Source organism: Vipera ursinii (genome assembly GCF_947247035.1).
Source record: "Vipera ursinii genome assembly, chromosome: 2".
NCBI lineage: Eukaryota > Metazoa > Chordata > Lepidosauria > Squamata > Viperidae > Vipera > Vipera ursinii.
The window spans coordinates 121,994,200-122,008,392 of NC_139513.1; the positions used below are offsets into that span (position 1 = coordinate 121,994,200).

General features: G+C 39.8%; 1 protein-coding gene across 1 annotated transcript; it reads left to right on the forward strand.

The window, feature by feature from the left end:
• Positions 1-2,836: 2,836 nt before the first annotated feature.
• Positions 2,837-14,182, forward strand: EME1 (essential meiotic structure-specific endonuclease 1). Its single transcript, XM_083353138.1, has 8 exons — positions 2,837-3,822; positions 3,899-4,026; positions 4,238-4,330; positions 7,764-7,876; positions 8,642-8,777; positions 9,587-9,702; positions 10,870-11,059; positions 12,170-14,182. Exons 1-8 carry the CDS (start codon positions 3,003-3,005, stop codon positions 12,344-12,346), a joined length of 1,773 nt encoding a protein of 590 aa, XP_083209264.1. The 5' UTR covers positions 2,837-3,002; the 3' UTR covers positions 12,347-14,182.
• Positions 14,183-14,193: the final 11 nt, after the last annotated feature.

The following is a 14,193-nucleotide window of genomic DNA, read 5'->3' on the forward strand; positions in this document are numbered from 1 at the left end:
CGGGTCCGGGAGCAGCGGCGGCACAGAGCGCGGGATTTGAACGAATGTTTGAACGAATGAGCCGGCGCCTGACTTCGGAGGTGCAGGGTCTCGTTGCAAAGAGATTGGAAGCGATGGGGTGAGAGCCGAAACGTTTCGTATGATTTTCTAAACGGAGAATTCTGGCTTCAGACGACGAGCACACGACTTCACGTGGTGAAGGCTGGGTCATATTTTAAGGCGGTTTGCGTAAACGGAAAGGAACTTTGTTCGTCTCGAGGAATCTTCCTTCCTTCCTTCCTATGTATAGTATAGTACAATTATTCTTTTTTGTTGTTTAAAAGCAAATCTGGAATCTGCCGTTTGTTATCATAAGATTTTAGACGAATCTTTCCATAACAGAAGAGTGTTTCAAAAAAATTTAAAAAGTATGATTTGCTTGGGGTATTTTATAAACATGTATACAGTTGGGCATTGGACAACATTATAAACTTAATCTGATAACTTCTTTATTTTGTTATGAACCCACAATATTTCGTTCATCGTTGCTCTCACCCCCATCAGTGAGATAGGCTTAGGTCATCTTTAGCTGTTTTGGTTTAAAAGTAGTGTTACCGCTAGCAGCAACTTGAAGCAATTAATCCTATGTGTATGTGTACTGAGCAGATCCACTTCCCTGCACGGGGCTGTAGCTGCAAATGGCTCTACAATGCATTCTATATGGTATCTGTCTACTCAGTTCAGTGTGCCTTACTCAGTTCAGTGTTTATACACAATCCAGTGTTTATAGGGTTGCAGCCATAACTGTTACATGCAAAAGGACAGCAGGCATGTACTCTTACTAGAGACCAGTGTTTCTCAACCTTAGCAACTTTAAGATAACAACAACAACAGCAGAGTTGAAAAGGACCTTGGAGGCTATCTACGTAGTCCAATCCCCTATTCAGGCAAGAACCCTATAACATTTCAGACAAATGGTTGTCCAGTCTCTTTTTAAAAACTTCCAGTGTTGGAGCACCCACAACCTCTGGAGGCAAGTTGTTCCACTGATTAATTGTTCTGTCAGGAAATTTCTCCTTAATTCTAGGTTGCTTCTTTCCTTGATTAGTTTCCATCCATTGCTTCTTGTCCTGCCTTCAGGTGCTTTGGAGAACAGCTTGACTCCCTCCTCTTTGTGGCAGCCCCTGAGATATTGAAACACTGCTATCATGTCACCCCTCGGCCTTCTCTTCATTAAACTAGACATAGTTCCAGCAACCATTCTTTATATGTTTTAGCCTCCAGTCCCCTAATCAGCTTTGTTGGTCTGCTCTGTATACTCTTCCTAGAGTTTCTAGATGAGTGGGACTTAAACTCCCAGATTTCCCCAGCCTTCCAGCTTAAAGTTTCTAAAGTTGAGAAATACTGCTATATAGATCAAGCATCATAAGGGGAAAACTATTCATGGAGAAAAGGTCTCTTTTGTGAAAATGTCAAAATCTTTAGGAATCAGAAATAGAGCATATGCAACAGCTCATAAGAAATTCTTCAAAAAGGCAGGGGATTTCTGTATTTCATCCTTCCAAAACAAACAACTTCTGTATCTTCCTAGACAAAAATATCTCTGTCCTTTTGGCAATAAAACAGATTATACAATTAAAGTTGCAGGCAACACAATTCATTTCATAATGAGTACCGGTATTCTCTTTCCCTAGGAGAAATTCACATAATTGGTGACAGAATCCTGCTTGTTTCACATCAAAGAAAGGATGGTATATGAACCTTTCTCTTGTAAGTATATTTGGATTATATCATAATGCAAATAATTAGAATATATGGAGATTAATGCTATAATTTTTAAAATACAAGTATGTTGTCTTTCTGTCTGACAGGAGTATAGGATGCTGATGATATTTGAGATCTTCCATTCTGATTCGTTATTAAAAACCATCAGGCAGGCAAATGATTGGAAGAGGCATGGACAGAAGAATTGTTCAGTGATGGCCCCTTATTTTTTGGAATGACAAAAAATGGAATTTTGGAGTTCCCCTGCAAACTTGACTCCCTCACTTTGAAGGGGGCTCTATAGACCTTCCTATTCTGCCAATTCTATTGCTGGCTTTTATTTTTATTGTATAATCCGTGAGGACAGATTAGTAAGTAATATGAATAAATGGTAAAATATAGTTCCTTTGAAAGTGTAGAAGGAAGATGTCAGTAATGAATTATTAAATCCTTGGCCAGTCAGTGGTGGGAAAGGTCTACTCCACAGACTTCCGACGTTCTTCTACTGCAGATGTTCTTTGAAGGTTCCAGAGTGACCACAAGGAATAATGGTGTTCCCCCCTTCCCCCACAAGAACTATTTAGCAACCAAGGCTGGATAACTAATTGCTGAGTTCCTGAAAGCATGACATCTTTTCATTTGGGTAGTCAGACCATCTGCAACTCCTGGGAACTAGCAGGGGAGTCCACAGAAGGCTTTGAATTGATAAGCATTGAAAGTGCCTGCTTCCTGTTCCTTAGAGCAGATCTGTTCAATAGCATCCTCCAAATGCTTTTTTCCATAGCATCCAGAATTCCCAAGCAACGTGATCAGTTATCTTCTGACATGAACAGTCTCCAGCTCCCAGAATTCTTAAAACATGGGCATTGTTTCTGCTGATTGGAAATTTTGGGGACTATCATAAACACACATGGAGAAGAGTCACTTGGGGAAAATTGTACTGACGATTGTTGCTTTGACATTGCATTAGCTAAGCCCAATGTGGAAACTTACACTCCTTATCTTGACTTCAGAAGTGTAGGCAGACTGGTTTGTTCCTCATCCAGGAGTATAGACTTGGCAGGAGAATAGAAGGAAAAAATGCCGAGGTCTGGTGACTTGATTTTGATTGCCCTCTCCCATAGTTGGCTTTCACTCTTTTCTAGCATTAGACTCTGGTCAATGTGACTTTTGAAGAGGGAGAACTTTCTATTGTTGAATTCAACTGTTTGCTTCTTTTCTTCAGATGCCACTCCAACCCAGCACAGTCTCTTCAGTGCATGGAGCTAAACATCATGTTCTCAGAACTGGAGGAGAGTGACTGTGAGGAACTACCAGTTTTCTTTCCTGTAAACAAACCTCCTGACCCAAAAAACAGCATCCGGCCTTCTCCTGAGAACCAGGTAGTTGTACTCTCCAGTTCAGACTCAGAGGATTCATTCTTTTGCTCACCTGCCAGGAAAAAGCCCTATGGTCCATGCAATTCTGTCAAGATGGCTGCTTCTACAGATGTGAGACTGCAGCTCAATAGCGAGAGTGAGGAGGAGGAGGAAATATTCGTCCCCTTGGCTGAAAGGCTCCAAAGGAAGTTGCTGCTAGCCAGACCCTCTACAACTGCTCCTTCATTTACTAGGATCCAAACAAAGAGTGGCCGAGAGTCCCCTGGGCATAAGAGGCCCTCTGTCAGCGATGAAGAATTGGTGCCCGTTTGCTGGCAGGAGCCACTACCTGCTGACTCAGATCTCCAAGAAAACGTGGCACCCAGTACTTGGGAACTGTCAGGCAGTGATCAGGAAGTATCTTCGTGGAATGCTAAGCCACAATCCTCGCCCCAGCTTCCAATTTGCATCTCTGATAAGAAGATGCCGGACGGTACTCACCAAATGAGCCTGAAGTCCTTTCCTCTTCAGACAAGTACAAGACAGAACCATCAGGACTTGGACAAAGTTTGCGAGGCTGTCCTGCAGGAGACCAAAGAGCAAGGAAGTCAGAGGCAGCTTCAGGAACAAGAGAAACAGAGGAAAGCAGTTTTGGCCCAACTTCGCAAAGCCCAAAGACCAGAGCAGTGTCTGAAACACATTCAGATAGTGTTAGACCCAGGTACATTCCCCCCACTCTTGGTTTCCTTATATGTTCTTCTTCTTAGGGATCTATCTTGAACTGTAGCCTCCAATAGGTCTCTTACAGATTAATGGTGCAGATGAGATCCTTGTCGCTTTGCAGTCAATGGAGAGTAACTATGCGATTGAGAGCCAGGCTGTGCCCTGCAGCATCACCTGGAGAAGGAAAACTGGCCTAACGGAGGTATGACAGTATGTGTCTTTCCCTACACACACACACACACACACACACAATCCTTTGTTTTGGTAGTTTTGATTAAAGAAATTGATTTTCCTAGTTAATTTTTTCTTCCGGAGGAACCCTGCCCGTGACCCAATTGCTGTTTCTTTTTATTAATAGTAGCTGTCCTTATATTTTTCTCTCTCCTATTTTAAATTTATGTTTTGGCCTGAAGGCTAAAGAAGAAGACAATTGGATAGAAGAACCCAATGTCCTAGTGCCAATGCGGCTCCCAGATTTCATTGCAATGATTCACAACAGCAAGCAGGTAACATTGGTCTAGCAGTGTCCAACTGAAAGTTCAAAACCAAAAAACCAAAAAAAACCCCCACCTTGCCCTTAAATGCAACATACAACATATGTTTCTTAAAATAATTATTTAGATTTCATATGGTACAATAAAGAGCAAGGAGACTCAGATGTGATAAATGTTCTCTTTCATTATGAAAAATGGATGGCTGCAAAACTAACCAGCGGTCTTTGTGAGTGTATCAGTTGCAGTGTTTTTACTTCACAAATTCAGGGAGGAATGTGGAGAAAATTAGTTTTCACTAGAATGGAATGGGGTTTTTTAAATAAATATTTTATTAATTTTCTAGTTTTACAATCATAAGTACTTAATAAACAATGTGTTGTCCTGGGTCCATTAATAATTAAGTTGGAAGAGACCTTGGAGGTAATCTAGTCCAACCCCCTGCTCAGGCAGGAAACCCTATACCATTTCAGATAAATGGCTGTCCAGTCTCTTCTTTAAAACTTCCAGTGTTGGAGAATTCACTGCTTCTGGAGGCAGGTTGTTCCACTGATTAATTGTTCTAACTGTCAGGAAATTTCTCCTTAGTTCTAGTTTGCTTCTCTCCTTGATTAGTTTCCATCCACTGCTTCTTGTCCTGCCTTCAGGTGCTTTGGAGAATAGCTTGACTCCCTCTTCTTTGTGGCAGCCCTTGAGATATTGGAACACTGCTATCATGTCACCCCTTGCCCTTCTCTTCATTAAACTAGACATACCCAATTCCAGCAACTGTTCCTTATTTGTTTTATTCTCCAGTCCCCTAATCATCTTTGTTGCTCTTCTCTGTACTCTTTCTAGAGTCTCAACATCTTCTTTACATCGTAGTGGCCAAAACTGGATGCAGTATTCCAAGTGTGGCCTTACCAAGGCATTATAAAGTGGTACTAATACTTCTCGAAATCTTGATTCTATCCCTCTGTTAATGCAGCCTAGTACTGTGTTGGCTTTTTTGGCGGCTGCAGCACACTTCTGGCTCATATTTTAGTGATTGTCCACTAGGACTCCGAGATCCCTCTCACAGTTACTACTATTGAGCAAGGTACAACCTATACTATACCTGTGCATTTGGTTTTTCTTGCCTAAGTGTAGAACCTTACTTAGTAATTCAGTGGTACATATTAACATTGTTGTTAATACATATACAATTGAATATCAACATCTTTGTTACATTTTCCAAATATCAATAATGTTGGTTTAAAATATCTTTTCTAACTAAAATATATCTTAATTGCATTTGCACCTAATATCCATTTGTTCAATAATTATCCTCTTTTTCCCACTTTTTTTTAATTGTAATTTCCCTTCAGTGTTTAAAATGTCTCTATTGCTTATAATTTCTCATAATAAATTATATTTGGATAACCAAAAGCTTCCCTTATTCAAACCCTCTTAGCATTTTCATATTTCCCTTCTCATACCAAAATATAATATTCTAGTTAGGATTTATCTTTCTAGTTATAATAATACTTGTATTTTTAACAATTATCTATTCTCAGCCACATTCAAATATCTGATTAATAGTATAATATCCCACCTAATGGGTCAAAACCTCTATTTTCTTCAGTCTTACTCTAGCTTTCTTCCTTTGCCAACTAACTTTCCAAGTCAATGCATTTGAATCATCAAATAATTCTTCCTCTATTTTTGTGTATATTGTTTGGAATAAGAAAGACAATTTGATTAAAGTATTTTTGGAAGGATGCTCAGCCCATTGATATTCATTAAATAGCCTACCTCCTTCTCCAATTTCCCACAATTCTCCTCACTGCTCTATCTTCCATTCAATCAGCTCTTCTTTCTTATCCTCAAGTGCGTTCTGAGATCTTGACAGGTAAGATATCTTACCATTTCCAATATTATCGCTACGTCTTCTAATTCTTCGTTTGTCTGAGTCTGTCTGTTAATTCCTTTCTTTAGGTCCTCCATCTTTGGATCTCTTTCCTCTGATTTTCCTTCTATTTTCTGAGTTGCTAGTTCCTTCTTTCTGAGTTTGTAGATTTAGAGTAAAGAATTGTTCTTTTATCTCCTTTGTGTTATTTTTATTCTCATCATGAGCTAAGGCAATTGTCTCTTGTATTGATTTTAACATAGAAAAAATGTCTTTCGGAAATTCATCAACATTTTCTTGTTGGTATGACAAGCTGGGGACTTTGGGGACAGGTTTTAGGGATAGTTTTTTACCATTTGAAGCTAAGTATGGAAGATCCATTTTGTTTTTGTATGTAGTCTTTATAGTCCAATCTATTTAGGGATTTAAAAAATTTCAGTCATTTGTCATTTGAACTCCTAATTATCCACCCAGCCTATCAGTCCATCCTTAAGTCTCCCTTCAGCAATTATAAGTAAAGTTCGAATTTTTCAAATTTTTCTGTCCAATGAAAAACACATCCTTTCTGTCCAGAGAGAGAAGAGCAATTGAAAATTGTTCATCAATCAAAGGTTTATACTCCAAAGTATTGCATCATCTCAATCAATAATGCTTGTTTCTTCTATTGGGAAATAGCTCCATGACACAACTCTAAAAATCAGTTAGTATTTATATTCATAGTCCAGGCAGGCCAGTTTCAAAATATTTTATTGCCTCTGCCACACAGATAAGCAGCCCAAGAAGGTTTAAACCCACACCCCACACACACTTTTTTTCAGCTGCAGTCTTCAAAAGTGAACGCTTTTGAAAACTACAAGAGTCTTATCTGAGTCTGGGCTTCCAGCCAAGTTTCCTTTAGGCATAATAAATTGTAGTGCTGTAGTTTGCCACTAGATGTCGTTGACTCCATCTTCCAGCTTTTTACATCCAAACTTATATTACAAGCTTTTAAGTCTCTTTTTTAAAAAAGCACTTTTAATCCCCAAATTTCAAAGTTATATATGTGTATTGCTTCTAAATTAATCTTGTAATTTTCTCTTATTTTCCCCCAAGTGATTAATTTGCCGCTTTTCTTTATCTGAGGGAATGGGGTGGAAATTCCCCTTCCCTCTCTCATCGGGGAGGATTCTTTGCTTTGGATGGTTTTTTCCCAGGAAAAAGTCTTAAAGTTATAAAGAGACGATAGGGTCTGACCCAGTTCCATCCACGTTGCTCAAAAGTTGCTGGTTAATGCTTATTTTCTTCAGTTGTCAGCAGCTTCTGACTGGCCACGTGAATGTAGCCAGTCTTTTCCCTGCCAGTTTGGAGGGTTTCCTTGGATCAAACGGAAGGGCCACCACCCTCCTGTGATCAACAAGGGTCCCCTCCTTCTCCATCGCCTCATCGGGGTGACTTTCGACTCTTTTTTTCATCCCCAGCGGGGTCAAATCGAACACAGAAAACGGAGAAATCATCTGTATCTAAGTGGCTGAAAGGGTTATGTGTGTTTGCTTCAGCCAAGAAACTAAAGGCTCTCCTTTCTGTTCTTTTTCATTTTTGCAGGCTAGTGTGGAAGGTCCCACCGAAACACTGCAGAGTTTTGTGGCGAAAATCACAGAGAAAATTCCTGGGAAAACACTGTCATTGGCAGTAACAGAACTAGAAAAACACTTCAGGTTAAAATTTATTTTTTATTGCTATATATTATATAGCATTATGTAATATAGCAATATATGTGTATATATATGTATGTGTGTGTATGTGTATGTGTATGTGTGTGTGTGTGTGTGTGTGTGTGTGTGTGTAAATTACTAACAAAGAATTTAGGGAGGCTGATATGCATTTCGGACTCCCTAAATTCTTTGTTAGTAATTTACACAAATATATGAACTGTCTGGTGTGACTACAGCCTGTTTGATGGCCTTTGAGATAAGGCTGAAAACAGGAAACAAAGATTTGCCCCATGTTTGGGGCCTAGCAAGGTAATCTAAGAGTTAACATATGACACACACACATATATATATATATTGTTTAGCAGCAAAGCTGACTGAGGAATTCTGGGAGTTGAAGTCCACAAGTCTTAAAGTTGCCAAGGTTGAGGACCCCTGCTCTAGATGGCATTGTTTAGCTGAAAGAATCCTGAGTGTACCAACCCTGCAGATTGGATTGGCTAGCCAGATACTATGATTAACCTCTCAGAAGAAGCTCTGATGGAAAGATGCAGCTTAAACAGCAGCTGACGTTAAAATATTGGGAATACACTTCTACTAGGAAGCAGATCTAGAGCAGAGTACCACAACTAGAATTCAGGTACCTTCTACCATCTCTCCAAACATTGCCCCTCCATGTGCAGGGCTGCAGTTTCAAAACCAGAGATGGTGCCTCCATCTCCTCAAAATGGACCCCAGGTTCAGACATGAATAAGTTGGTTGTGTTCTCAGTTCTCAGAAACCCAAGTCACAAAAGAAGCTGCAGCAAGCAGAGCAAAGTAGCAAGGCACAGGAGGAAGGCAAGCCAAGGAAACGGAAAGAGAAGACAAACCCAGTTTCTCAATTGTCTAGACTGGATGTGGAAGAAGTAAGTAAATGGGGTGCAGAAGGTTGTGTGGCTGGCTCTCAGCCATGTCTCACATTCTTCCTTGGGATTACTTCTTCTGGAAATGATGGTTTTCTGCTATCAAATCAGGCTTCAGTCTCAATGTGAGGCTAATAGTGAACCCTGAAATATCTCTTCTTGCAATGACATACAAATATTAAACTAAATAATGTAAATGCAGACATTGAAAGAGGAGACGGAGGATGGAGTCAGCAAGGAAGACAGGATGAGTGAAGGATGAAGTGGAAGTCAAGCACGGAGGATAAAAAGGAGGCAGATATGCCAGGGATCATGACATTCATATATTAGAGAAGCAACCGATCTTGGCTAAATAGCAGTTTAATCGGTTTCAAAGTCTACTTTTGTTTAACATTAAAATGACATGCTTAAATTATAAAAGAACACTGCTTATACAGAGATTTCTAGGTTCCAGGAAAATTTTAATTCCATCCCCATTCATCCTAATCACAGAATTGTCCCTTCTGAACTGGTGCTTTCCCTAGTGGTCATGCTAGCTTGGAATTTGGGGAGTTGTGATCCCGACACAACTGGAAGGCAGATTGGAAAAGGCTGCCTTATAAAACCATACTCAAAAGGACAGCAAAATATGCAGGTCAAAAAAAGGTAATTATGTTCTGAGCCACAGTGGACAGAGGAAATGTTTTTGGATCAGAAGAGTTAGAAGAGTGATCATTCTGAAGGAAATAGTGCCATCCATTATGAAATAATAGCTTATGTTCTGGTGTCTCTCCTTTTAAGATAAGCCTCAGGTTTCATCTTTGCATTTTCAGGCTCTGGTTGAGCTGCAGCTTCACACAGGTGTCCAGGTTCAAGTGCTTGCAAGCTGGAAGGAGTTTGGAGAATTTGCCAATATGTTCACTAAGGCTGTGGCTGAAGCCCCATTCAAGTGAGTGAGTTAACAAAAGAGTATATGTAAGTATCTAAGGCTATCTTGTGCACCGATTGCATACATTCCTGTACAGGAGGATTTGCTCACGGTCACCCGTGCCTTAATCATTCCTGGTTGAACTATTGCACCATGCTGTACATGGTGCAGCCCTTGAAGACCATCTGGAAGCTTCAGTTGGTCCAGAATGCAATGGTGCATGGGCTGATCAATGAAGCTTATTATATCTACCGTATGTGATATGGCTAAGCTGCCATGGCTCCCAAGAGGCTTCCAGGTATGATTCAAAGCGCTGGTTTATCAGCATTAAAGCCCTACCTGACATGAAGACCTTCTCCCAGGAACACCTGCCCACCCTATATACCCCCCAGAAGAAGGGCATGCTCCAGATTCCCTTTTTAAATTTCTCCATCTCATGGAATCTAAGCAGCAGACTTTTTGTTGGCTGCCTCTGTGCTTTGAAAACAATCTCCCCTGACATACAACAGGCCCAAATGTGAATACTTTTAGAAAAGCCATTAAGAACTACATTTTCCACAAACATTTGGGATCAATTGAGTAGAATCTCTTTTTGTTTCATTGTCATGCTCGGTTTCTATTTTATATTTTGGGTTGCTTTTTTTAAATGTTAGCTATTTTTTCCTGTTTATTTTCTTTGTTGTATACTGCCTAGACTCAATTGTTTTGAGTTGGCAGCCCTTAAAAAAAATCCATTAAATAAATAAATTCTGTGAATTACTGGCACATTTGCCATAATCTACAGCTCATTCCCACTTTATTTCATTTCTGATTTTTTACCTCAAGCATCTTTGTCCGTTTCACAAGGAAAGTCTTGGTGTCGCTGCGCACCGTAGATAGATGATGCCTTAAGGGGTTGCCTCAAAATATGGCAATTAAGGTATACAGAAAGTAAAGAAGCACGTGTTGCCAAATGTTTTAAAAAAGTGATGAGTCAGCCCATATTGGAAATCCATCTTCTGCTTAACTTTTGAAGCAATCCGATGCTTTGAAATATCATTCCTTCAAACGTAATGCCTGATTTCAGATGTTGCATCTGTATGAAGATCCCCTCTTCTAGCTTCTGATCTCCAAACAGAGCAACAGAAACATCACCGAGATGGTTTGTTTCAATATTTTGCCACATTTCTTCCATGTCGTTTTTTGTAGAAAGGAAAAAAATAAAACCAGCTTCTCCTTCTGCCTTGAGGGAGACTGGTGTAGAGGTGTGAAGGTGGATCGCACTGGAAAGGGACTCCTTCAGGTATGGAAGAGACAGATTCAGCAATACAACCGAGTCAGTCTGGAGATGGCCAGTGCCATTATAGCCCGGTACCCTTCTCCGCTGCTTCTGATGCAGGCAAGGCTTTACGCATTTCTATAATAAGGTGTATTAGATATGTGCATGCCAACTCATATCCAGCTGGCGAAAGAAATTTAAAATCTCATGCTAAAATTCTCAGATGGTTGCAAGAGAAAAAGATTGTTTCACACAGAAAACCTAGATTTTGGAAGTAAATTGATGTTTGCTTATTTTTCATGTATTCTGCTGGATGACATTCCACTACTTCAGAACCATAGACAAAAAGTGTAGGTAATCCTTGACTTACCACAATTGAACCCAGAATTTACGTTGCTAAGCGAGACAGTTATTGAGTTTTGCTCCATTTTACATCTTTTCTTGCCCCAGTTAAGTGAATCACTGCAGTTGTTAAATTAGCAACATAGTTGTCGAATGAATCTGGTTCCCCCACTGACTTTACCTGTCAGTCACAAAAGGTGATTTACATGACCCTGGGGCACTGCAACTGACATAAATATGAGAACCAGTTGTCAAGCATCCGAATTTTGATTACATGACAATGGGGACACTGTCAGTCTTATGAAAAACTGTCATAAGTCACTTTTTTCAATGCCACTGTAGCTTTGAACAATAAAATGAACTACCTGTGTAATTACTCAGAAGTTACACTTAATTGTGCTTAAACAGAGTGATTATTCCATAAGCAAGTAGACACAGTATCATCCTTGAAACATGAACTGACTTGTTGGTCCCGTTATTATTCGTCAGTTATGCATCTGTGATTCTAGACCAGGGGTCTCCAATCCATGAACCAATACCGGTCTGTGGCATGCCAGCAACCGATCCGCCCAAAGAAGCAAAACCCCATCTGCAAGATGCAGGCAGCACAGAAAACCACGCACCTTCCGGTCCGCGGAAAAACCTCTCCACGTGACTGGTCCTGGTGCTCAAAAGGTTGGGGACCTCTGTTCTAGAACATGTGTCACCAGTTTCCATGGAATGAAGTTGAAAAAATAATTGCTTCTAAGCTAGAAATCGAACCTCACACTACTTTCCTTTTCCATCTTCTGCCTAATCTGGGACATTTATCATAGATTTCAAAACAATGATGAACTCTCCAACAGAACATGTGCAAATACTTATGTTTTGTATTCTGGCTGCATCCAGGCTTATGATAGTCACGCTTCAGAGCAGGAACGACACCACCTTCTTGCAGAGGTTCCTGTCCGTCGTGGTGACGGAGTGACAATGACAACGAGGCGAGTTGGTCCAGACCTTTCCAAACGGATTTATTTGCAGATGACTTCTCATAACCCCAACCTTTCCCTGGACGCTACTGGTTGAGCTTAAAGTGTGGATTTCTGTAAAACTCTGCTCAAGCAACTTTTAAAAATATAATTGCTTCTCCTAAAATTAAACTTTTATGACGCTACTGCTTGGATCTCAATCCAAACTCTTTCTTTTATCCTGTGGAAATCTTCCTAAAACCCTTTTATGAAGATAAACAATTTAATGCAACCAGAAATTAAGAACTGAAGTTGTTTCTCCGTGTAATACATTATAAATTTTAGAGAACTCTTTTAAAAGGTAAAAGTTAACTGAAACCTATGAGTTGGATGGCTTCCAATAAGCATTATTTACTATTCTTTTAGAAAGTATACTTGAAGATAGATATATGTACACTCCTCAGAAAGTAGTAAGTGTAGCCTATGAAGCAGGGGTGTCAAATTGCCAGCCCGCAGGCCAGTTGCATCATACGGAGGCCGCGCCCATCCCAGCTCCGGCAATGCAAAAAAATTGATACGTAGCGACACATCATGTGATGTGGCAAGTTTGACACCCATGCTATAAAGCATTCAATAAAGAGCATTTGTCAGATAAAAGCTTTTGAACTGCAGCTCTGCTAAACGACTCTAGAATGGCTCATCCAACACACTTTGGCATATCTGCTTTACATACTCTTATTTGAACCAAGTTACCAAACTCTGGATTCTTCCCTCGCACACATTATTACTCCTGAAATGGATGTTAAACTGTAGTTTCTCAATGCAGGAGCCTGTACTATGTAGAAATCTGTATAAATGGAAATTACAAAAGTCTGGAGGGTATAGTTTCTAAAGTGATAGGTGACACAGGTACCACTTCAATGCTATGGTTATTATAGAAGTTACAGAAATTTCTCTACCACACATTTATGCTCATAAATTTCCACCATTTCAGTCTTATTAATACACATCTAGAAGCTTCAGTGGCTTTAGTTTTATCTAAATAGACTGCTTTGTAGCAAAATAGCTGAACTTCAGGTGGCAACATGGTCTGTTCAAATGTAATCTTTGGGTACACCATTGATAGAACCTTGCCAATTTGTTCTTTGGTCTTCAACAAAATCAGAGAATGTAGATGTCTACCAAAATATTACATTTGGACAGATGTATAAGTATGTATTTGTTTCTAGCTAGAACAATGTTTCTCAATCTAGCAGCTTTAAGATTGGTGGACCTCAATTCCTAGACACAGCTGGAAGAATTTGGGACTTGAAAACCAAAGTTGCTAGACTGAGAAACGTTGTTCAAAAAATAGTTGCATGCATCCTCATTTTCCCAGCAGTGCAGTTTAGATTAAATACTGTGACACGTAGGTTTAAGGTTTTGGATGTGAAACATCACATTCTGATATATAAATCACAGATCAAGCAACCAAGAAATACCGCGTGGGCATGCATGTAATGACAACTAAGCAGGGACCAGGCAGGTCAGGCTTCTCTATACTTGGATGTGACTCCTCTAGGAGACTGTTTCTCAACCTCCGCCACTTTTAAGATATGTGGTCTTTAGCTCCCAGAATTTCCTAGTCAGCATGCTGGAAGTTGAAGTCCATATATCTTAAAAGTGGCTGAGTTGGAGAAACACTTCTCTAGAGAATATTCAGGCTATAGCTATACCAAAAAGTGGAAAAAACATTTTGAAAGAAGGGATTGGCAAATCACGTTCATATTGTTCATGAAGTCACCACGAGCCAAACTGGATTTGAAGGAGTCTTTATGTAACAATCAAACTTTGCTCTCAACTGTATGGATGATTTAGCCATCTAGTATAATGGTTTCCAGACTGAGCATCTGCTAGAATGGTAATATGCAAAGGCTGTGTGTAGTAAAGCTTTTTATGACAAGCTAGCTTCATTGGATAGGCATT

Coding starts and splice junctions, on each gene's coding strand:
- EME1 (XM_083353138.1), top strand. CDS start 3,003: ATGGAGCTAAACATCATGTTCTCAGAACTGGAGGAGAGTGACTGTGAG. Junction 3,823..3,898: donor TCAGATAGTGTTAGACCCAG/GTACATTCCCCC, acceptor AGCCTCCAATAG/GTCTCTTACAGATTAATGGT. Junction 9,703..10,869: donor GTGGCTGAAGCCCCATTCAA/GTGAGTGAGTTA, acceptor CGTTTTTTGTAG/AAAGGAAAAAAATAAAACCA.